Below are 23,961 nucleotides of genomic sequence, written 5' to 3'. Positions count from 1 at the left end.
CCTGCAGAAGTCTGTCCTGAGAAGCAGGTACACCCATCACAGCAAAGACACAGTTCATACCTGAGTAACAATAATACAAGACAAGACATGGGAACAGCAAAAGATTTAGGTGTCAGAAGCGGCTGAGAACACTTCAGGCAGGAACATTCAGAGTTGTTTTTGGAGGAAGTAGTCACGAAGCCTGGGCAGGATTTCAAGGGGCAGAGATGGAGCAAACAATTCAAGTGAAAGGCATGGCGTGGGAAAGGGAGTGCTGGCCACAGGGAGTGCAATGTTGTGATGCAAGGCCACTGTGGAGCCATTGCTAGCGTATTAACTGCACAGTTTTGAATTGAATCAGAAGGGAATTGGAGGCCTACAGACTAAGCATTTAGACACTTGAGGGAAATATTGACAACTGGGCCTCGGGAAGATTATTCTGGAAGATATCTTTACAATTACAAATTGGAGCCTCTGGGAGAGGGATGATGTTGACGGGAGGATGGTATGTGTGCTGGTGTGTGTGTGTGTGGCTCTTGGACCCAACCTGACCACCTACTATCTAGAAGATGAAGGACAACTAGAAAGTTTTGCTCAATTCCATCTTCTGCCGCCACCAGAATGCCACCTCCCTGAAGGAAAGGGTTTTTGATCCTCACTCAGGATTCTCAGCACCTCTTATCCAATAGCTTTGGAACGAATGACAAGGCCTTCATAACAGCCACTGCAACTGCTGTCTCCTTTCCTTTGCTACCCCTCCCCCTCCAGCCATGCCTGCTTTCCCCAAGCCCTCCCGTGCTCCAGGCCCAACCTCCAAAGCCAGCGACTTGAACAAGAGTCCTCTGGCTTTGGAAAGAGGGTGGCTTATGTTTTCCTCCTCATGTTTCCTCCCCAGCAAAATTGCCCTCTGCATAGAGAGCCTCTCCTCGCGGACACCAGCAAAGCCACCGACCTCGGTGACAAACCCAAGGGAATCTCCCCAAGGAATCTTAAAGAGAGAGAGAGAGAGAGAGAGAGTCTTGCTTTCCAACAAAGAAAAAGGAAATAAAAAGGCCCGATAATCTCGAAAGGTTATTTGCTGCTTGAAATTTTTGATTCCGTGTATTCTACCTAGTAACTGCTGAGAAATAAGGCTCAACACCATTGGCTGGTTCACTCACACCCGGCCAATCCTGGACTCTAAACTCTTTAAGGAAATCTTGAGGCTGGGGAAGCCCAGTGGTCCAGATCTCGGTTCCTGCATCTCCAGACATGGCGACCTAGGGGAAGGGGAAGTACAATTTTTTCTCCTCTTTTGGGACGGTTTGCGTCTAGTAGTGCCTGTGCCCCTGGGCAGCTTGGAGAGAAGAGGGGCGACTGGAAAATCGTCATTTCAGAACCAGAGGAGAAAAGAAAACGCAACGTTAATTCTAGAAGGTAGGAAAGGGAAGGAAGGCGCTACAGCTCCGGGGTGGGCACAGTAGGTGTGAGAAGCGGAATCTGCTGTGGACACGAGACGGGGTTCTGGGAGAGGGGAAGGCCACCGGTGGGGGATCGCGGCCTCGCCTGGCTTTACCTCAGGCTGCCCGGCCTGAGTCTCGGGAAGGGGAAGTGAAGGGAGGAGGGTGTGATAGAATCCAGCGACAACTGAAGAAACCGGGCTCTGGCCAGAGAAGTGAGCCGAGGAGGGCGGAAAAGGGCCCATTTATCTTTGTACTCATGGCTTACTTCATGGAATGTTTAAGGAATCCCTCTCTCGGGAGATACCTGAGCCTTCGGATGCAGGGGACTCCATGACTTTGGGGCACTGATGAGACCTACTTGAGTAACGGGAGAGGTTGGGCCCGACCAGCACTGAGGTGCCAAGACTCCTAGGCTGATTCTCCTCTGTAACCCTAGGCCTCCCGTCCCTGCCTGCCCTGGGTGCTCATGGAACCAGCTGCTGCCCTGCACTTCTCCCTGCCAGCCTCCCTCATCCTCCTCCTCCTTCTCCGACTGTGTGCACTGGTCTCAGGTAGCGATGTGTCCCACTTGCTGCTGTCACCTATCAGAAAGGAACATCAACCCTGTGGTCTGCAAAGGGAAAGAAAGAAAGGATTGTGGAGTTGCTGACTTATCCTTTCATTCTGGTCATGTTCACTGAATTTATACCAGCACTGTCCAAAAGAAACACAGCGAGGCACAAAGGCCAAGTGCATGTACAGTTGCAAATTTTCAAAAAAGAATTAAATTTTACTTTTTATTTTAAAAAGTAAAAAGAAACATGAAATAAATCTGTATACTATGTTGTGTTTCGCCCCAAATAATCAAATATGAATATTTAAATAGTTAATACACCGTATTACCAATAAGATAGTCAATATTTTGAAATTTTAAATCTTCACAATCCTGTGTATGGTTTATACTTAGAGCTCATTTCAGTTGGAACTAGCTAGTGGGTAGGTGCTCTATTGCACGGCTCAAGTTTACACTACATTCAGGCACAGCGCAGGATTGGGGAATGGAGGAAAAACCCCTCAAGGGCACAGGGTGTACAGAGGGTGCTCAGGGCGGGCTCCCCAGGGTTTCCTTCATGAAGCAGAAGCACATTTTATAGTTACTGCTCCCAGGGGTGCTGTCGACTACCCACAGCTACTGGTCCCCAGATTTCTCAGCCCAAAGAGACCATATGGCCATGGAAAAAATATGTTTGTCCCTGGAATATCTGCTTCCCTTTCTTGCCTTAGAGATGTGATGGCTGGTGTCTTTGTCTGACTCTACCCCTTTGTTGAACAGCCCAGTTTATTGTGGTAGGGCCAACTGATCCCATCCTGGCCACGGTCGGAGAAAACACTACGTTACGCTGCCGTCTGTCACCCGAGAAAAATGCTGAGGACATGGAGGTGCGGTGGTTCCGGTCTCAGTTCTTCCCCGCAGTGTTTGTGTATAAGGGTGGAAGGGAGAGAACAGAGGAGCAGATGGAGGAGTACCGAGGAAGAACCACCTTTGTGAGCAAAGACATCAGCAGGGGCAGCGTGGCCCTGGTCATACACAACGTCACAGCCCAAGAGAACGGCACCTACCGCTGTTACTTCCAAGAAGGCAGGTCCTACGATGAGGCCATCCTGCACCTCGTGGTGGCAGGTGCGTTGCTTCATTTTGCTTTGTTGCTTTGGCACAGTGTGACTCTGGGGAAAGTATGTCTCCTAACCTCAGGCGCATTGCAGACCAGCAAATTTTTGTCTGGAATCCCCTTTCCACAGGGAGATACCACAGGGACACTCTTCCTGTGGAAACGGAATTCCAGGGAAAAATCCTTGCTCCTGCACAAGGGCCGCACGAGAGGGTTTGCCCTGCTAAGGCAATGGCTTCACTTCTTGAGAAGCACACGCAGAATTCAGCTGAGGCCATGAGCAGGGGAAAATGGTCAGTCTCGGAAGAGAAGTCTTATGCCTGTCTTACCATTGAGCTGTGCACTTCTTTTGTTTTTTTTTTTTTTTTTTCTTTTTGAAACAGAGTCTTGCTCTATTGCACCCTTGCTGGCACGATCTCATCTCACTGCAACCTCTACTTCCCAGGTTGCACTTCTGAGAGTGAGAGGAGACACTGTCAATAATTGTTCCAAGACAACTGGAATAAACAACGATTACCCAGAGAACTGCAACATATCAAATCTTATTTCTTGATAAATATTAACCTTTGACTTCTTTCCCAAAATGCTGATTGCATAGAGATTGACTTATTGTAAATAGATGGTTTCATTAAAGCAAGACAAAATACAGAAGCAAAATTATATATAGTTCCTGCTAACTCCATAGAGAAAGAGTACAAAGTTCACTGGGAGGTAATAGGGAAGCCTTCAACGTAAAAATGCATTTACTGAGATTTCTAGGAGTTTGTTAAAATGACATTAAGTGATTAATTCAATTTGGGGTTAGTGTATTATGCTTTAAAATGTATATTTGGGCTGGGCGCAGTAGCTCACACCTGTAATAAGAGCAGTTTGGGAGGCAGAGGCAGGTGGATTTCTTGAGGCCAGGATTTCGAGACCAGCCTGGCCAACATGGTGCAACCCCATGTCTACTAAAAATACAAAGACATTAGCCAGGCTTTGTGGAGTGTGCCTGTAATCTCAACTTCTTGGGAGCCTGAGGCATTAGAATTGCTTGAACCCAGAAGGCAGAGGTTGCAGGGAGACGAGATCTTACCACATCACTCCAGCCTGGGCGACAGAGCAAGACTCTGTATCAAAAATTAAACAACAACAACAAACAGATATATTTGAGGACTGAAAAAGCCTTTCGGGTGCAGGAATCTGTGGTGGCATTTCACTCCATCAGACCAGAGGATGTGAGGACTAAGGAATTGGGTCCTTCCCTGGGGGCCTCAAATCGTAACAGGTAGGAGAACCCATCTTTGCTACACACAAAGGCAACCTTGCATCTGATTAAAACAGAATATCATGGAGGGAAGGTTTCTTGACACTGCATCCTCACTGTGTTCATAACAGCACTCCAGGGTTGACCAGTTATGGTTTCTGTGCGGCAGGAATCTGCCATTCTTTGCCTGTAAAACTGACACTGGCCTGGCCTTCCCCACTCTGAATTGGGTTGCGTAGGACTTTTTGTTGGTTTGTTTACTGTATTCTCTTTGTTAGGTTGGTTGGTGACTGATTTTGCCCTTAAATCTGTTTTGTCATGCTTCCTGTGTTGAACCTCATGGAATGTTTTGAAGAACTTTGTTTTCCAATTTGCTGAGTTATTTTAATTCTTATTCTACTGAGCCTTTAAATGTACAAGTAGTTTTTTCTCTTGATAAAAATTAAAGTGATCCTGGGCCTGGTGCGGTGACTCTTGCCTGGAACCCTAGCACTTTGGGAGGCCAAGGCGGGTGGGTCACCTGAGGTCAGGAGCTCGAGACCAGCCTGGCCAATATGGTGAAACCCCTTCTCTACTAAAACTACAAAAATTATCCAGCCATGCTGGCACATGTCTGTAGTCCCAGCTACTTGGGAGGCTGAGGCCAGAGAATCACTTGAACTCTGGTGGCCTAGGTTACAGTGAGCCAAGATTCTACCATTTCACTGTAGCCTGGGCTACAGAGCAAGACTTTGTCTAAAAAAAAAAAAAAAAATTAAAGTAAGCCTGGGCAACATGGCAAAAATCCAGTCTCTACAAAAAGATACCAAAAAAATAGCTGGGCATAGTGACACATGCCTGTAGTCTCAGCTACTTGGGAGGCTGAGGTGGGAGGATCACCTGAGCCTCAGAAGTTGAGGATGCAGTGAGCTATGATCATGCCTCTGCACTGCAGCCGAGGTGATAGAGTCAGACCGTGTCAAAAAAAATTTTTTATTATTAAATTGAGCCAACACACCAGACTTAAGTTATCGGTTTCATTTCTTGTCTTTGGTAAAATTCTTTGGGAGACTTTACAAAAGAATTACTCAGAAGAAGTTTAGATGGTCACACATGGCTGAAAGGTCTCCCAGGACCACGCTTTTGCAGCTCTTTCATACCCAGTGTTCACTCTTATGGAAGATTCATTTAAAGATGGATTGTAGTTAGGGCGAGTCTAGTTTCTTAGAATTTTTGGTGATAATCTCTGATATTGAAAAGGTAGTATGGTTATCTTAGTCCCTGGATTATCCAGATCTTTCTAATAAGTTGATGTTCTCAAAGTACTGTAAGAAAATCACCCAGCCTGGGCAACATGTTAGCCAAGAATGGTGGAACATGCCTGTAATCCTAGTGAGTTGGGAGACTGAAGCGGGAGGATCTCTTGAGCCCAGGAGTACAAGGCACAGCGAGCTATGATTTTGCCACTGTGCTCCAACCTGGACAATAGAGCTCAAACCCTGTCTCTAAAAAAGAAAAGCAATACTGCCTAATGGATGGAGCCTCTGGGAGGTAAATAGTGTGAATTAGGATTAGAGTTGGCTTTGCGGGCTAGATCTGTCAAGTCTCCTAAAAACCATCACCTCCTATGGGTGGTAGAGAACGGTGGTTATGTGAAGTTCTGAACTAGACAGAAGGGTCAGCGACTTTGGATCAAAAGGTTTCTTAGGATTCTGCCCTCCTGGCAGACTTTTGTCCTTCTCGTTATTATTCTAGAGCTTCTGGAAGCTAAGGTCTACTGAGAAGTCGTCCCAGAAGCAGAAAGTGAAATCCAAAACCTGCCTGTTTGAAGTTGGAGTCGACACACCCATCTTGAAGTGAGAAAATTAGTCTGGCAGGATAAATTGAATAAGCATTTATAGCAGACAGATAGATGTTTGGTGCTGTGATGGGGTCTGTACGTGGACCACAAAGAAAAGGGTACAATGGGATCATTTGCTCTTAGTTTATGTGGCCCATTGGTCTCCTGGTGTTCTCTAACATCAACGTTCTTTCTTCCTTACCCTCCTCCTTTTTTTCCTCCTTCCTATTTCTTGCTTCCTACCTCCCTCTTTCACCTTTACTTTCTAGTTTCACAGAAGAGATGCAATAGGCACAGAAGAGATGCAAAAGGCACTGACTTTTGTCTGAACTCTGGTATCTCTCCACAGGACTGGGCTCTAAGCCCCTCATTGAAATGAGGGGCCACGAGGACGGAGGCATCCGGCTGGAGTGCATATCTAGAGGGTGGTACCCAAAGCCCCTCACAGTGTGGAGGGACCCCTACGGTGGGATTGTGCCTGCCCTGAAGGAGGTCGTGACCCCTGACACAGACGGCCTCTTCATGGTCACCACAGCTGTGATCATCAGAGATAAGTCGATGAGGAACATGTCCTGCTCTATCAATGACACTCTGCTCAACCAGAAGAAAGAAAGTGTCATTTTTATTCCAGGTTAGTTCTCTGCCCTCTGAGACTCGTTGGGTGCATGGGGATCCTCAGCACACAGATGGAGCCCAGAGCAGGGATGGGGGCAGCAGTGTGGGTGGAATGGTCCTGGGCCCTGAGGACCAGGAGTCTGCAGCTGAGCTGAGGCCTCTCTGCTTCTCAAAAGGAGATTCAAAGAGTCCCAAAACTCAGGAGTAGGAGCCTCTTCTCTGAGGGTGAACCTGGTTTGTTGTTGTTGTTGTTGTTGTTGTTGTTGTTGTTGTTGTATTTCCCCCGATAAGGTCCTCACACTGTGGCAACTGTTTTTTTTTAAGACCAGTTCTCTCTCTGTCACACAGGCTAGCGTGCAGTGGCACAATCTTGGCTCACTGCAACCTCTGCCTCCCGGGTTCAAGCAATTCTCATACCTCAGCCTCCTAAAGGCTAGGAGTATAGGCACGCTCCACCACACCTGACTAATTTTTGTATTTTTAGTAGAGATGGGGATTTCACCTTGTTGACCAGGCTGGTCTCGAACTCCTGACCTCAAGTGATTTTCCCTCCTCAGCCTTCCAAAGTGCTGGGATTACAGGCGTGAGCCACCATACCCGGCCAGCAATTTTTAGACATTGAAAACAGCCATAACACATGGAGGGTGGTGTGGATAAGTGACTCTCTACACTTGGTGTTCCTGTATGCTGCAGCCATCCCTTCCTGCGTAGGAGATTTTCCACGGGACAGAGCTGCGGAAATTCCCTATTGACACACACTCATAATTCATTCAACAGATGGTCAAGAAGCATATCATATGTTTAAGACACTGTTCTAGAAACCAAGGGTAAATCATTAAACAAATAACATCAAGAACTCTTCCCTCAAAAAGTGATTAAATAATTAGTTGACCATATATTCTATCAGATGGTGATGAACATCTATAGGAAACATTAAGCAAGGAAGGAATAAAGAGGCAGTGTGAGACATTGCAATTCTTAACAGAATGGTCAGGGAAGAATTCGCTGTAGAGATGGGAATTGAGCCATCCCGTCTGATGGTAAGGAATCATCAGATGCTTAAGAACTGAGCAACCAGCTACAGGAAAAGCATATGCAAAGGACCTGGGGAAGGAACATCTCTGGCAGTTTCCAGGACCCCCAGAAGGCGATGCTGGTGTGGCTGAAATGGAGTGAGTGCAGGAAGTGAGAGGAGATGAATTCACAGAGACAATGAAAACACATTCTACATGGCATTGTAAGCCACAAACAGTCTTTGGTTTTTAGGACAAGTGACGTGGAAAGCATTGGAAGGTTTTGAGCTAAGAATTAACATGATTATACTTAGACTGGTCTGTTGAGAGTAGACTACAGAAGGTGAGGGCAGAATAAGAAGGAGGGCACTGCAGTATTCCAGGCGTGAGTGATGGTAGCTTGAGGCAGGATGGTGGCTGTGCTGACTCAGCATGACAGGTTAGCTTTATTCACCCTGGCCCTTCCCATGGTGACTGGTTTGCTACCTCTGGTCCTTGGCCCTGGAAGCCACTGAGGTGTCAGCCAGATCTGAGCCAGCATCACTTTCTCCATCTGAGTTTTCTGAGGGAGAAAGCAACAGAGCAGGTGGCTGAGGAGCCCTTCAGCTGTGCTCCTAAGGGCACTCTTACCCCAGATGTTCTGTTTCAAACTAAGTGGACATTTCTGGCTGCCTTTTCAGAATCCTTTATGCCCAGCATGTCTCCCTGTGTGGTGGCCCTGCCTATCATTGTGGTCTTTCTGATGATAATCATTGCCGTATGCATCTACTGGATCAACAGACTCCAAAAGGAAACAAAGATTCTGTCAGGGGAAAAGGAGTTTGTAGTGGAAACAAGAGAAATGGCTGTAAAGGAACTGGAGAAGGAACGTGTGCAAAAAGAGAAAGAACTTCAAGTAAAAGGTAAAAGAGGCTGAGTATGGTGGCTCATGGCTTGAATCCCAGCACTGTAGGAGGCTGAGGCAGGCAGATCACCTGAGCCCTGGATTTCGAGACCAGCCTGGGCAATAAAGTGAGACCCCGTTTAATTAAAAAAAAAAAAAGTAGAAGAGTAGGAGGACAGTTCAGCACCATAGAAAAGACACAACTCTCCCAGGTACCAGCATATGGAAGAGAGAGGAAATGCACAGCAGCAGTAGCAAGGACTTGGAACTCTGACGTCCTTGAAATGAATCTCTCAGAGCTTTTGTTCTTTCACTCTGCCCGCCTTGCATCCATTCATCTGGCTACATGAAGTACTACATGGTTGAGCAAAAGCAAGTATAACAATGTACCGGCACTACCCACCACCTGATGACATATCATTTCTGGTTTCTGACAGTGCCCTAGGCATGAGGCAAGGGAGATGTTGCTGTTCATAGAAAGGACAGTTCCTGCATTGTTTACTATAAACCCAACTTCTTTTCGTTCTTCTGTGGAAGACATGATTTTCTTTCTGTTTGTTTTTCAGAGCAACTTCAAGAAGAATTGCGTAAGTTTAGCCTTTCCTGAACTAATCCATATACAATTTGAGTTCTGCTCAGTTAGCAACATCTCATGACATTCGCCTCTGTCTGTCCCTTGCAGGATGGAGAAGAACAGTCTTACATGCTGGTGAGTGCCTCTGATGTTCCCTTAGATCTCAGCTTTCTCCTGCCAGCCAGCTAACAGGACTCCTTAGAGGAGATGGGCAAGGGGACCAGGGCTAGGCAGGGACAGCAGGGAGCTGGGGTCAGTTCATCAACAGTGTCCCAGCAATGATGCATCATGGCTCTTCTGTGAGGGAATCCTGACATCTCTCAATCCACCTTATGGTTTACATCCCAGGATCCTTTCTCTTTTGGAATAATTTAATACATGATTACCAGAAGTGTCACATATATAGTAGAGTTACGTTTCAGTAGTTGTTGCTCTTTGATCCTGGATAAATTTGAAAATAGACATTGCTGTCTTAGCAGCTTATATCCTGGGGATGGTGTAGACTGTGCTAAGTTGCAGACCCATGTGGGGAAGAGGCCATGAGGGTCCCTAGTAAGCCTGACCTAAGGGTGTACCAGTATGTGGCCAGAAATGCCTTTCTGCTCCTAAGAGAGCACTGATACTTTGTGTACAGACTGCCGGGGGAGGGGGTTCCGGTGAGTGGGAGAGCACAGAACCCAATTGCCCACTCTCAGTGAGCACTTTTCATCTTGTGATTCTGCCCCTCTGCCCATAAGCACCACAGAATCCAGGCTTTACCAGATGCTATGGCACATGGACCTTTCCTCTTTAGGTGAATTTCAGAATTGCCACTGTCAATGTGGAATAAAATAGCAAATTGTCACAGCCGGACCTATTAACTTGGGGAATGGAGGAAATCATTTTAACACAATAGAAAGGTAGACTGAATAAGTAAGATTAAATACAGATGGGAGAGGCCTGCAGAATGCCCAGTATCCGGAGCATTTCTTATACCTACAGAAGTGATACCTGAAGACATCAGACCCACACTGTTGAAGCAAAACTGGATGGGAATAGTTCCTCCCCACATTTGCCTACAGATCTCTCAGGAAGCAGGTTTTCTTTTGGGGACATTTATTCTCCTTTATTTTTTGAAGGGTGCCCTTGTCAGTCATTTAAGTCAGTTGTGATCTGGTAAAAGGAACACATAGGACCAATGAAGAGACCCTTTACCCTTGGGGATAGTGTAAAGGGAAACACTCACCTTACCTGATCCACTGGGGAGAGGAGGAGCAGAACATAAAGCCTCTGTGCTGGTTTGAGCCAAGTTGGAAAGTTTCTAACTAAAGAAAATCCAGAGATCATAGGTCTTTGTTTTGGGTTGTTTTTTTTTTTTTCTCTCTCTTGAGATGATATCTCGCTCTGTCACCCAGGCTGGAGTGCCGAGGCACAATCTGGACTCACTGCAACCTCTGCCTCCTGGGTTCAAGCAATGCTTGTGCCTCAGCCTCCTGACTAGCTGGGATTAGAGGCGTGCACCACCATGCCGGGCTAATTTTTGTAATTTTAGTAGAGATGGGGTTTTACCATGTTGTCAGGCTGGTCCCGAACTCCTGACCTCAGGTGATCCACCCGCCTCGGCCTCCCAAAGTTCTGAGATACAGGCGTGAGTCACCGTGCCCGGCCAGAGATCCTATGTCTTGAATAGAAAAGGGAACACATCTTAGAATGCTGAGAGAAAGTAAGAATGATTAATTTTGCCTCATTTGCTAAACTGTCTGGATTTCTTAGAGCTCCAATTCTTCTCAAACTGAGGGAACTGCTGGAGAGATAGAAGGGCAGCTTCAGTAATTCTCAGTGTGTGAGCTGCCTAGGATCAGAGAGCCTTCATGGAAGTGGCCACTACCTGGGGATCCCCCCACAGATATCTGAGACCTCTCTGGGGATCAGGAACCACACAATCCCCAGGGTTCCTGAGACCCCAGGCCTAAACCTGAAACTTCCTCTGCAGTCGATGTGGTCCTGGATCCAGACACTGCTCATCCTGATCTCTTGCTGTCAGAGGACCGGAGAAGTGTGCGAAGGTGCCCCCTCAGGCACCTAGGGGAGAGGGTGCCTGACAACCCAGAGAGATTCGACAGTGAGCCTTGTGTCCTGGGCCGGGAGAGCTTCGCTTCAGGGAAACATTACTGGGAGGTGGAGGTGGAAAACGTGATTGAGTGGACTGTGGGGGTCTGCAGAGACAGTGTTGAGAGGAAAGAGGAGGTCCTGCTGCTTCCTCAGAATGGCTTCTGGACTTTGGACATGCATAAAGGGCAATACCGGGCCCTGTCCTCACCTAAGAGGATTCTCCCTTTGAAGGAGTCCCTTTGCCGTGTGGGCATCTTCCTGGACTATGAAGCTGGAGATGTCTCCTTCTACAACATGAGGGACAGATCGCACATCTACACGTGTCCCCGTTCACCCTTTTCCGTGCCTGTGAGGCCCTTCTTCAGGATAGGGTCTGATGACAGCCCCATCTTCATCTGCCCTGCACTCACAGGAGCCAATGGGGTCACGGTGCCTGAAGAGGGCCTGACACTTCACAGAGTGAGGACCAATCAGAGCCTGTAGAATCAATTCCCTGGTCTCACAGCCGTGCAGATAAGCCCTGGTCATCTCAGCAGCCACTGCATAATGTTGTTGGTGGAAGACACGCCCTCCTCCCCTCTGGTCACGTCCCAGGTGGAAGACACGCCCTTCTCCCCTCTGGTAAGAGAACAGCTTCCAGCTGCCTCTTTGACACCCACTCCAGCCCTCAGCCCCAGTTTTCTCCTCCTCACTAGGCTGTGGCTTCAGTAGTTCCTTTGGTTGTAACTATGGGACGGGATCCACACATAGGGAACTAGTTGTTTCATAGCTCCCAGCCAAGAAAAAAGTGTGAGAAGTTGATGGGCAGCAAACCTGCTGTTTAACATCAGGGTGACCACACTGAGTCCAGTATGCCAGTTGGCACCAGATGATATGGACTTGGAATGAGGCCAACAGGGTTCATCAGGATGTAAGAGGAGAGAGGAATCCACAGGACCACCAGAGAGGAGAGGGAACCAGATCTGCAGGTCAGAGATAGAGGAAGTGGAACCAGAGAACTGGGAGGGACCAAGGTTGTAAGGGTGGCTAAGTCCCACCATAACATCCAAGGGAACCTGGGAAATGATGGCTCATTTCCACCCAACCCCAGGATTTCCAGAGCACACAGCCACAGGCCTGGACCTGGGACAAAGATGAATGAAGAACATGGACTCATGTGGATGTGGTTTGGCTCAGGTGTCTCTGTAGTTGGCAAGGAGTCAGTACTCAGTCCCTGAGTGTGGGTGAAGTTTGAGGTCTTGGCTGAGCCGAGGAGTAATGGACCAGGTCTACCTCAGCATTCAGGTTCAATGGGGACACCAGTGGCTTCAAACTTCCTGGTCTCATGATGTCTTTAGACACCTTACAAATGATGGAGGATTCCAAAGAGTTTTTGTTTATTTGAGTTAATATTTGTTGGTATTTAAGGCATTAGAGAATGAAACTAAGAAATGTTGTAATTTATTACCTTTACAACAGTTATTTATATTATATACATTTACAACGTTTATTAATTTATATTAAAGTAACATGAATAAGCCAACTCTAGGTTAATATAAGTAGAATGTTTGTGAAAAAATAAGTAAGGTATCCAAAGCAAAATAAATTTTATTGAGAAGTGTGGCATTGATTAACTTTTTTCAAATCTAATGTGTGGCTTAAAAGAATATGACTGGATTCTCATATCTGCCTTTATACTCACTCTGTTGAGATATCATAGACTATATAGGCTCAAAAAAACTTTATCCTAGTGACAGAATGAGATTAAAAACCACAAACTGTGTTTTATTATTAATATGAAAATAAGATTATTAACCTTGCAGGCCCCTTAAAACAGTTTTGGCCAACTAAGTGAGACCTTGTCTCTACCAAAAACAAACAAAAAATTAGGTGTGGTAGCGCACACCTGTAGTCCTTGCTTCAGGAGACTAAAATGGAGGATTGCTTGAGCCAAGAATTGGAGTTTGCAGTGAGCTGTGAGCCTGCCATTACACTCCAGCCTCAGCAACAGAGGGAGACTCTGTCTCAAAAAAAAACAAAAAACGCGTCAGGCACGGTGGCTCATGCCTGTAATCCCAGCACTTTGGGAAGCCGAGGAGGGTGGATCACCTGAGGTCAGGAGTTCAAGACCAGCCTGGTCAACATGGCAAAACCCCGTCTCACTAACAATACAAAAATTAGCCAGGCACGGTGGTGGTCGCCTATAATCCCAGCTACTCAGGAGGCTGAGACGGAATCCTCGAACCCCAGTGGGGCGGAGGTTGCAGTGAGCCAAGATTGCGCTACTTCACTCCAGCCTGGGTGAAAGAGTGAAACTCACGTCTCAAACAAAGGTCGGGGGACAAAAACGTATGTCAGAGACCCTCCACCCCACCCCAGGAATCCTCAAACCATATTTGGGAGTTGGGATAGAGGATTTGGGAAATAAATCAATGTGATGGTTAATTTTAGGTGTCGACTGGGTTAAGGAATACTAGACAACTGATGGAGCATTATTTCTGGATGTATCTCTGAGGGTGTTTTCAGGGGAGACTGGTATGCGAGTCAGTGGACTGAGTGGAAAAGATCTGCCATCAATATCTTTGGGCACCTTCCAATCAGCTGTGGGCCCAACAGAGCAAAAGGCAGAGGATAGGTGATCTCTCTCTCTCTCTCTCTCTCTCTCTCTCTGGAACACTCTTCTCTTGCTCTTCAATATCACAACTCCAGAGTCTCCAGCCTCTGGTCTTTGAGACTTACACCAGTGGCCCTGAGGTGGCAGAGTGAGAATCTGTCAAAAAAGAAAAGAGGGAAGGAAGGAAGGAAGGAGGGAGGGAGGGAAGGAGGGAGGAAGGAAGAAAAAGTAACTGGAAAGATGGAGTTGTGAATTTCTGAGATGGGGAAATGGAGAGACAAGGAGCAAGATGGGGGTGGTGCAGAACCAAAGGTTTAGTTGTGGATACATTAAGGTTGAGGAGGCTATTAGAGATGCACATGGAGATGCAGAGTAGTCCATTGAATAACCAGGAGTCCAGGTGAGACCTCAAGGCTGGAGATAGAAATTCCATACTCAACTTTCCTATGTGTTTGAAGAGTTTCATGATAAACTGTAGTGGGTAGAGGGAAGAATTGCATTTTGTTATTAATAACAGAGTCCTGAATACCATTGGCTTTGACAAAATGAGGACCGCTTTTCATGTCAATAAATATGGATGGTGGCCATCAAGGGCTGATCTGAGAACTTGAAATGTCATACATGCCCCAGCTTAGTTCTGTCTTTATTTTCTTGTCTTAGCATGTGGCTTGCATCTTCAGTGTTGCCTCATGGTCACAAAAGGGCTGCCCAACTCCAAAGTCCATATTCTACATAAGAGGAAGTAGAACATAGGGGGAGTGTAAGGGTCTACCAGCTGTTTTAGCCTCCCCTTAAATAATCTCTCTGATAAACAAAACTTCCACCCTCAAGCAATTGGCTCAAACCTAGTCCCTTGGCCTGCCCTGTCTACAAATGAGATGGATACCTTGCAATAAGAAAATGGGATTTTATTACTGAGAAAAGTGGATCTGGTATTGAGCAAGCAGCCAGCCAACTCTACCAAGAGCCTCAATTCAAACTGTTGTAGTATCATTTTCTGTCAGTCAAGGTTTCAGCTAAGTCCTAGGGGTTTTCATTACTTTAAGTGTCTGTTTTATGTCATAAACAAATGATAGGCCTTTATATTTTATTTGTGACCCAACTAAAGTTGCAAGTGCTAGTGATGTAGGATTTTTCTTCTTTATCACTTTGCAAGCAGGGGACCTCTGGCCGGCAACACCCCACCCAAGCCTTGCTTGGCTACACTGGCATGCCCCAGCTCACCTGAGTTATAGCGTGTACCCACGTTTGGCAGTTCCTGAGCTCTTGTGCCATGCCCAAGAAGAATGAGGATACACTAGACATTGAAGGGTGAGGAGGGATGAGAAGAATTTTATCAAGCGACTGAACAGCACTCAGCAGAGAGGGGATGCTGGCACCCCTACCCGAAGGCGGGAAAGTTCCCCCTGTGTGGCTGGGTCCAGGCCTGTTTTACGGACTCATAATGGGAAGTGTGTGCTGATTGGTTTGTGAGTATGCAAAAAAGGTTAAAGTGAAGACACCACTCAAAGGTGGCCACAACGCTGTAAAAAACCAATTAGGAAAGGGTGAGTATATGGAAAGTAGTTGAAGGGTGGGGACCAATAAGAGGAAAATGCACCAAACATGAAGACAAGTTCTCAACAAGTTCTCAATCAGGGCTGAGGATTTACCTTGTAGTTTGACTTTCAGGCTTTAAACTGTCTTCAGCTTGGAGGTGGGGTTTCACCAGGGACCCATTGCTACCTGCCTTTGCATCTGACTGCCTCCTGTCTGCTATCACTAGGTCCCAAGGTTTGTAGCAAGGACCCCTTACAAAGACATCCCCCACAGTCTACCCAAAGGTTAACCTCAGAACGTATTTCATTGTCAGAGTGAGAAACAAATACACGTGAAAATACAGTATGGCACAAAAAAGGAGCAAGAGGTGAAGAAAGGCTCAGTCACACCCAAAATAATTTTGTGAAAAATATAAAATACGCAGTTACTGACAGCACTAACTCTGGATACCAGAAAATTCTATAATTCAGTAATGGATCTGAGACCTGAATTTTGGAGGTACTAAAATAGATTCAGTAGATCTAGTTTTCATTCTGTTCATACTTTCATTTGGCTCTGTGGTAAAAGATGGTAATATAAAAAAAAAAAAAAAAGGATGATAATATCCTCTATGTAACAATTACATGCAAGGGGATGTCTGCAAACTGCCACAGTATCATTTTAATTAATACCTATCTTCTCTTCTTAAAATCATTTCATTTTTCCACCCAGTTCTCCTGATATTTCTGTTACGATATGAAAGACAGGTGAATGTGAAGAAACACTGATTTTACACATAACACACACATTAATGATTCAAATAGGTAAACACAGAGAGCTGCACACACTTTGAGAGGTAGGGCTGAAATTTTTCATCAATGTGTACAATTCAATATAGTTTCAGTTTTCATTCTAACCTTCCCCAGTGGCTTCTGCCCAGCAACTGATGAGAAATGGTAACTCTGAGCCAATCAAAACACAAATTCCTACAAAGAGGATTATCTTACTGTTTCTCAGATCGAGTGTACAGCACATGCTTTCTTTTCCTTTATTCTGGATCAGAGAATCTTAACTAAAGCAGAAATAATTGTGTTAAATTAAACTAAATTTGGTATGAGATAATACCTACATTTAGCCTGAGGGATGGCTCCTTACTTGAGCCCTTAAATAATGAACTGCAACCTAACTTAGTATGTAAACTAACTGAAAGCTTAAGGCACAGGAGTATACTTTTGTAACAAATAGCTGAGTCTCAGCCAATCCCAGTAGCCGAACTTCAGTCGGCTCCAGTCAACCCTGCAGCCAGTGATCAGACTATGTTCAAATAAGGCCAACTCTGAGCTGTAACCATTTAAGCTGTTTCTGTATGTCGCTTCCCTTGTGGAATGAGCTTACTGAACCTCTCTGATGGCTTCCTGATCATTCTGATGGTTTGCAAATTGTTCTTTGTTCAAATTAAACTGCTAAATTTAATTTGTCTAAAGTTTTCATTAACAACAGAGAACTATTGATTACCTTTTTTCTGTGGGCTATGATTTTCAGATAGGAATATTAAGGAGTAAGTGGGGAAAATTGCTTAGAGCCAGGGCTGCAAGGCCTGGAAGAAGAGGGACTGAAAAGCTGAGAGGGGAACTGGCACAGAGAAAGGGGTGAGGATGGAGAGGGTAGAATGCATAGGGTGAGGAACTGAAGAGGCTGAGATTTGGCTGAAGAGGGACAACCTGAATGGAGAAACCTTCCAACTGCATGTTCTTAGGAACTAATTACGATCAGAAAGGAGCAAAGACTCTTTCTTTTTTTTTTTCGTCAGACAGAGTCTCGCTGTTGCCCAGGCTGGAGTGCAGTGGCACAATCTCGGCTCACTTCAATGTCCGCCTCCCCAGCCAAGCAATTATCTTGTCTCAACCTCCGGAGTAGCTGGGATTACAGGCATACGCCACCACACCTGGCTAATTTGCTGTATTTTTAATAGAGACGGGGTTTCACCATGTTGGCCAGGCTGGTCCTGAACTCCTGACCTCAAGTGATCCGCCCACCTTGGCCTCCCAAAGTGCTGTGATTACAGGTATGAGCCACTGCCCCCAGCCAGGAGAGGAAAAGACTCCTAAAATATCTCCTGGTTATGTTTAGGAATGTATTCCAAAAGGTTCTAAAAAGAGATGTGCCTTAAAGATTCATATGTATATTGTAAATTTTCAACTCCATATTTTCTAGGTGCCCCCAACATCCCCCCAAGAGCCTGTCAACGCCCTGCCCAGGTAACCACGTATATCAGTGCAACAGGGCCAGTTCCTGCCTTCTTTCCCTTGCCTAACTGTGACTTCCCATCTCTTGATCTTTCTTCCTCTAGTTCACTTCCTTTGTCACTATCTCTGCCACCCACACCCACTTGCCTTAATCACCTTAACAGCAAGTGCTGAATTATTATAAACAAAAGGAGTCTGTCTTTTTAGTGCATGGGTCCCCAAGTATGTATATATGAATATGCAGCGAACTCCATGATACTAAGCTTCACTTAAGGATTTCTCCTACAAGGACTCAGTTGTCATATTTGGAGGCATTTCGTTTCGTTTTGTGAATGTTTAACCAAACTAATGGAGGAACTGTTGGTACAATGAGCTCGAAAAATGTACAGGATCAGCGGGGCGTAGTGGCTCACGCCTGTAATTTCAGCACTTCGAGAGGCTGAGGTGGGAGGATCACTTGAGCCCAAAAGTTCTAGACCAGCCCGAGAAACATAGTGAGACTTCATCTCTAAAAAATCCTACAGCAGTGCTGTTTCTTAGAAGCAAAATAGTCCTGTAACCACTAACACTCACCAATGGTCAGACTTTTTGTTTCTGTCTTTCTCTCCAGTTGAAGTGACTCTTGACCCAAACACAGCCCACCCTCACCTCTTTCTTTATTAGGATTCAAATCTGTTTGACTGGAAGATTCGTGTCAGAAACTGCCTGAAAAACCAGAGAGATGTGACTCCTGGCCCTGTGTGCTAGGCCTGGAAGCCTTCACCTCGGAGAGACATTACTAGGAGGTGGAGGTGGGAGATGGGAAATAATGGTTGGTTGGAGTCTGTAGGAAGAATATGAAGAAAATTCTCCTTGCTTCTAAGAATGGAATCTGGGCTGTGGAGTCATCTGTAAATGGGTACTGGGCCCTCTATCCTCTCAGGACCCTTGTATTCTTGTCAGAGCCCAGCCCCCAGGTTGAGATTTTCCTGGACTGTGAAGCAGGAGGCATCTCCTTCTACAACATGAATGACAGAACCCCTTATCTATGCTTTCCCCAAAGGCTCTTTCTCTGGCCCCCTTCGATCTTTATTCTTCTTGTGGTCATGTGATAAAAAGCCCCTGACCACCCACCCAATTGTTGATGGACTTTCTAGGGGTCAGTCTTGTGAAGCCGGGGGCCTAAGGAGATTCTGTTATCCAGAATTCAGAAAATTCTGCCTCCAGAAATACAAATATGCTCTTTTCTAAACAAGTGACAACACAATGTAGCCACAGGCTCCCTTAAGCAGCCACCTCATGTCAACTGATAGTCTTTGCTCTCTAACCTCTCTCGTCCAAAGTCCATTTCCTCTCCTGAGGCTTCAGCTGTTACTGTCAGACCCTCAGTTACTTCTGATGAGCAGGGATTAGGCTTGAGAAAATGGAGATACATCTAGATTGGCATATTATGGGGGACTTCTTAATGTGCTTTTATTGCTGCTTTATCTCTGAAAACAGGTTTTGGCAATTTGGAAATAATTCTGAAGACATATAAAGGATTGAGACTGAGTGACTTAGGAGTGTGAGAGGAAATATCTTGGTGTTGAGAACAGGGTTGATGTGGAGGAGTATTCTCTGTGTTATGCACGTAAAAAGAAAAAAAGGAAAAAAAAAATCATTAGTGGGAAAGGAAGCATCCCAAACTGAAGTCCAAGAAAGGTACACAGAGGAAACACAGAAACAGTTGTGTTAGCAGAGATGACATGAAACCCAGCTGACAGTGAAATTAGGAAGTCGCCTTGGAATTTCAAGAACTTGCATTCTTAAGTTTTTGGTTCTATGTCCAACAGAGCAGCAAAATCCAGGACTTCTTTTGAGTCTCCATATCAGGCTAACAGAAAGACAAGGGGTTGGGAGATGCAGGGATGAGGAGGAGCTCAGGAGTAACAGTGTTGAAGAGATTCTGAGCAAAACTCCACAGTGATCTGTGTAATTTATATCCAACCCTGATCCCTCCCATCTTCTGCCTGTCCAACCCTTGCTCAGATCTCAATCTAACTTCACTTCATTGTGTCCAAGAAGTTCTCTGGTCTTCTCTTTGCCTGTGGATTTAGCAACGCTCCATTTTAGAGGCATTTTCAGGAATTTTTTTGCAATGCATCATCACTATGAGAGCTCAGCTTCCTGCTCCCTAGGCCAATTTAGCCTAACATCCCTGTGCTACACCACTCCAACAGACATGCTATCAAATTAGTCACCATCTTTCAAACAACCCATCCCCAACCCACCCTTCACATATACAAAACCTCTTCTACCTACAGATTGTGTTTCTATAATAGGAATTAGCTCATGTGCTTTTTGTTAATCCTGGAATTATGACAGCATTATAATGTCAGTGTTCCTTTTACTCACACTCAATTTTCTCCCAAATTAATGTTTTATGCCATTGAGGAAGAGTTATTTGAGTACAAAATACACCAATAGCTGAGCTCAGCAAACCTCAGAGAAATGCGCTAGCATATCTAATGCCTTTTAGCCCCATGGTTTTCCTTTTGGCTTAAAAGAAACACAAGACCATAGCTTTGTAGATCACATTTTGTACAAAGATGACAACTTCTCCACCTTTAGCCTGTTGTCACAATGTTACTCAGCCCTTACTCCTGTTGATGTCCTAGAGCCAGCCAGCTTGCACCAGTTTAAGAGAGCTGATTGTTAAATTTTCAGGAAAGTAGTGAGCAAAAATCACTCATAGTAGGAGTATTTACACCACAGAAATTGCCAAACAATACAAAACAAGGCATTTCTTCCTGCATACGATTTATTAGCCCACCACTGCTTTGTTCCCAAATTCGGCAAACTCATCTTTTTGGTATACTTTTTTTTTTTGAGATGGAGTTTTGCTCTTGTTGCCCAGGCTAGAGTGCAATGGCGTGATCTCGACTCACCACAATCTCCGCCTCCTGGGTTCAAGCGGTTCTTCTGCCTCAGCCTCCTGAGTAACTAGGATTGCAGGTGTGCGCCACCATGCCTAGCTAATTTTGTATTTTTAGTAGAGATGGGGTTTCCACATGTTGGTCAGGCTGGTCTCGAACTCCCAACCTCAGGTGATCTGCCCGCCTCAGTCTCCCAAAGTGCTGGGATTACAGGTGTGAGCCACCACACCCGGCCAGTATACTTTCTATTAAGCTACATTCACCTACCTTCAGGTAAAGCCCTACATTTACTATTAAACACCTTTAGTTATTAGGAGTTTGGATAACTGTGCTAAAATTATTACTATTACTGATGTTTTTATTAGTGTTCTTTTTTTCTCTTTTTAAGGGTTTTTATGGACAATTTGGTAGGCATTAGGGAATGGGTGCTGCCTGATTGGTTGGCTTTATTAGTGTTTTGAAAACAAACCTGCATGGGTTTTTAGTTGTCTAAGCCCAATTCTATTTTTTTATAAGCCCTGGTGTTTTTGGTGCATGATTTTGAAGAATTCAAAGTGTTTGGTGGTTTTTTTTTCCCAGGAAAATAAAATAATATATTGGGTTATTGTGGAAACACATACTTTATTTTCTCTAAAATCCCATAAATGCTTGGATAAATGCTTGGTTCCAGAATTTTAAGCATCTTTTTTTTTTTTTAGAGGGGAAGTTGAGGCCAAGAAAAGTGAAAGTATTTAGTTAAAAACACATAGTAAGAGACTGAGCTGCAAGTAAACCAGTCTCCCAGCTATTCATGCAGTAAAATGACTGAACTACAAATGGGAATAAGAACAGATTAAACTAATCTGGAGCCAGAGTTGTCAGAAAGTTCTCTAGGGAAATCCACGAGAATGTCCCCTTTGGTTCAAGGAATTCTTATGCAGAGGAAGAGAAATAATGTGATTTCTCTCACATGAACTTAGGGGCCAACTTTGGATAGAACTGCAAGCTGTACCTAAGAAACAGAGAAATATTCCTTCCTCCTTCATTTTATGCTATTTCCAGCACCAAAACCTTTTCTTCTCTCTGCCTGCCCCCTTCCACACAAACTGTGCAGTCCATTCTCATTTCCCCACTGAGGTGGATGCTGTGGAAGCACTGCCCTGATCACTCCATGTTGGACTGAGACACACAGTCAACCAGCTGCAGAGAGTGTTGGTGGCTCAGGGCCCTCAACTGACTCCATATCATGGAATTGTTAAAGAGCCAAAGAGAGCCCTGTTGCCCAATGTTATTCCACCTCTCAGTGAGTGGACCACATCCAGTGACTGGACAAGGTAGGTGTAAAGGGCCTGGACCCCTTGCACAAGGTGCACAACTCTGAAGGGTCACCCCAGTTCCAGAGTTCATTGTGAGACTGCATTATATTTCAACTTCTGTCTATCCTCTTTCCTTAACTTCCCCAAAGTATTGATGCTGAGGAGCTCCCCAATGAACGTCCTATAGTCTATTTCTCTGGAACCACCTAAGATAGGGATTCTCAAAAGTGTGGTCTCACCCTAAGATCTTTTCAGGGGATTCATGAGGTGAAGACTCTTTTTTTTTTTTGAGACAGAGTCTCACTCTGTTGCCCAGGCTGGAATGCAGTGGCGTGATCTCAGCTCACTGCAACCTCTGCCTCCTGGGTTCAAGCTATTGTCCTGTCTCAGCTTCCCAAGTAACTGGAATTACAGGTGTACATCACCACTCTAGCTAATTTTTGTATTTTTAGTAGAGGTGGAGTTTCACCACATTGGTCAGGCTGGTCTCAAACTCCTGACCTCAGGTGATCCACCCACCTCTCCCTCCCAAAGTGGTGAGATTACAGGTGTGAGCCACCGCACCTGGCCAAGACAATTTTTATAATGATACTTAAATGTTATTTGTGGCTGAGTATGGTGGCTCATGCCTGTAATCCCAACACTTTGGGAGACCGAGGTGGGCAGATCACTTGATACCAGAAGTTCGAGACCAGCGTGGGCACATGGTGAAACCCCCATCTCTACAAAAAATACATAAAATTAGCTGGGTGTGGTGGTAAGTGCCTGTAGTCCCAACTAGTCAGGAGGCTGATGTGGGAGGATCTCCTGAGCCTCGGAAGTCAAGGATGCAGTGAGCCATGATCACGCCTCTAGACTCCAGCTTAGGTGACAGAGTGAGAACTCTTTTTCAAAAAAAAAAAAGAAGCAGGAAGATCACTTGAGCCCAGGAATTCAAGATCAGCCTGGGCAACATAGTGAGACCCCCTATCTCTATTTTTAAAAATAAATAAATTTTTTAAAGTTATTTTCCTCTTTTACTCACATAATCCCACATGTATGCATTGGAGTTTTCCAGATGTTAAAGACATGATGACATCATCCCTCTGACACCTATTGGAATGTATGTCACAATGTGTATTATTGTGTTTAAAATGCTGTGTTTTAAGGGCTGGGCATGGTGGCTCATGCCTGTAATCCCAGCACTTAGGGAGACCGAAGCACGTCGATCACTTGAGCCCAGGAGTCTGAGACCTGGCCAACATGGTGTAACCTTGTCTCTATGAAAAATACAAAAATTAGCCAGACATGGTGGTGCGTGCCTGTAATCCTAACTACTAGGAAATGGAGACAGGAGAATCACTTGAATTTGGGAGACAGAGGTTGCAGTGAGCCGAGATTGTATCACTACACTCCAGCCTGGGCAACAGAGCGAAACTCTGTCTCATTTAAAAAAAAAACAAGGTTGTTTTATTTATTTATTTGAGACAGGGTCTCAATCAGTTGCCCAGGCTGGAGAGTAGTGGCGCCATCTAGGCTCACTGCAACCTTCACCTCCCAGGCTCAAGCGATCTTCCTGCCTCAGCCTCCCACATAGCTGCAATTACAGGTGCATGCCACCACACATAGCTAATTTTTGCATTTTTTGTATGTTGCCCAGGCTTGTCTCGAACTCCTGAGCTCAAGTGATCCACCCACCTTGGCCTCCCAAAGTGCTGGAATTATAGATGTGCACCACCACACCCCGCCCAGTTTTAATTTTTAAATGCTAAGTGTTGATAGATATAACTCACATAAATAAAAACTCTCTGGGGTTCTCAATTACTTTCAAGAGTATAAGAAGGTCATGAGACCAAAGCATCTGAGAATTGTTGCTCTAAGATAACCAAATCTACCCTGGGAGGAAAAGGCTTAGGTTTTAAAGCACAAGTTATTTTCAAATTATACTTTTAGACATTAAACACACGTGTGCACACACACACACGTAGAGAAGTCAGTGAGAATGGCAGAGTGAGGACTTCTGAAAATCCCTCCCTCCATAAAAACAATAAACACTGGCAAAAATTGCCAAAAAAGGCCAGGTGCGCTGGCTCACGCCTGTAATCTCAGCCGTCTGGGAGGCCAG

The 23,961-nt window shown here is 45.3% G+C and overlaps 1 protein-coding gene and 1 long non-coding RNA gene across 5 annotated transcripts; one reads left to right on the top strand and one right to left on the bottom strand.

Annotated features, from left to right (window-relative positions):
- The first annotated feature begins 999 nt into the window (after nucleotides 1–999).
- LOC105482604 (butyrophilin subfamily 2 member A1) lies at nucleotides 1,000–16,895 on the top strand. Of its 4 annotated transcripts, none has more exons than XM_071097465.1 (8): nucleotides 1,000–1,395; nucleotides 1,858–1,972; nucleotides 2,734–3,081; nucleotides 6,485–6,766; nucleotides 8,444–8,665; nucleotides 9,213–9,233; nucleotides 9,329–9,355; nucleotides 15,064–16,895. In XM_071097465.1, exons 2-8 carry the CDS (start codon nucleotides 1,888–1,890, stop codon nucleotides 15,192–15,194), a joined length of 1,116 nt encoding a protein of 371 aa, XP_070953566.1. In that variant the 5' UTR covers nucleotides 1,000–1,395; nucleotides 1,858–1,887; the 3' UTR covers nucleotides 15,195–16,895. The 4 variants fall into 4 exon arrangements, with proteins under 4 accessions (XP_070953566.1, XP_070953565.1, XP_070953567.1 ...); XM_071097464.1 differs by having other exon boundaries at nucleotides 15,061–16,895; XM_071097466.1 differs by lacking the exon at nucleotides 15,064–16,895 and adding an exon at nucleotides 10,973–11,186 and having other exon boundaries at nucleotides 1,016–1,395.
- Nucleotides 14,497–22,940, bottom strand: LOC105482603 (uncharacterized). The gene is made up of 3 exons (XR_987726.3): nucleotides 22,882–22,940; nucleotides 15,129–15,201; nucleotides 14,497–14,632 (listed from the first exon to the last, which is right to left on the bottom strand). It is a non-coding gene; the product is annotated as an uncharacterized lncRNA (long non-coding RNA).
- Between the last annotated feature and the right edge of the window lie 1,021 nt (nucleotides 22,941–23,961).

This window comes from Macaca nemestrina, chromosome 5 (assembly GCF_043159975.1).
Source record: "Macaca nemestrina isolate mMacNem1 chromosome 5, mMacNem.hap1, whole genome shotgun sequence".
NCBI classification, from domain to species: domain Eukaryota; kingdom Metazoa; phylum Chordata; class Mammalia; order Primates; family Cercopithecidae; genus Macaca; species Macaca nemestrina.
This window is presented reverse-complemented; position numbering and strand designations above follow the sequence as displayed.

Coding starts and splice junctions, on each gene's coding strand:
- LOC105482604 (XM_071097463.1), top strand. CDS start 1,888: ATGGAACCAGCTGCTGCCCTGCACTTCTCCCTGCCAGCCTCCCTCATC. Junction 6,767..8,443: donor AAGTGTCATTTTTATTCCAG/GTTAGTTCTCTG, acceptor CTGCCTTTTCAG/AATCCTTTATGCCCAGCATG. Junction 9,234..9,328: donor GCAACTTCAAGAAGAATTGC/GTAAGTTTAGCC, acceptor TGTCCCTTGCAG/GATGGAGAAGAACAGTCTTA.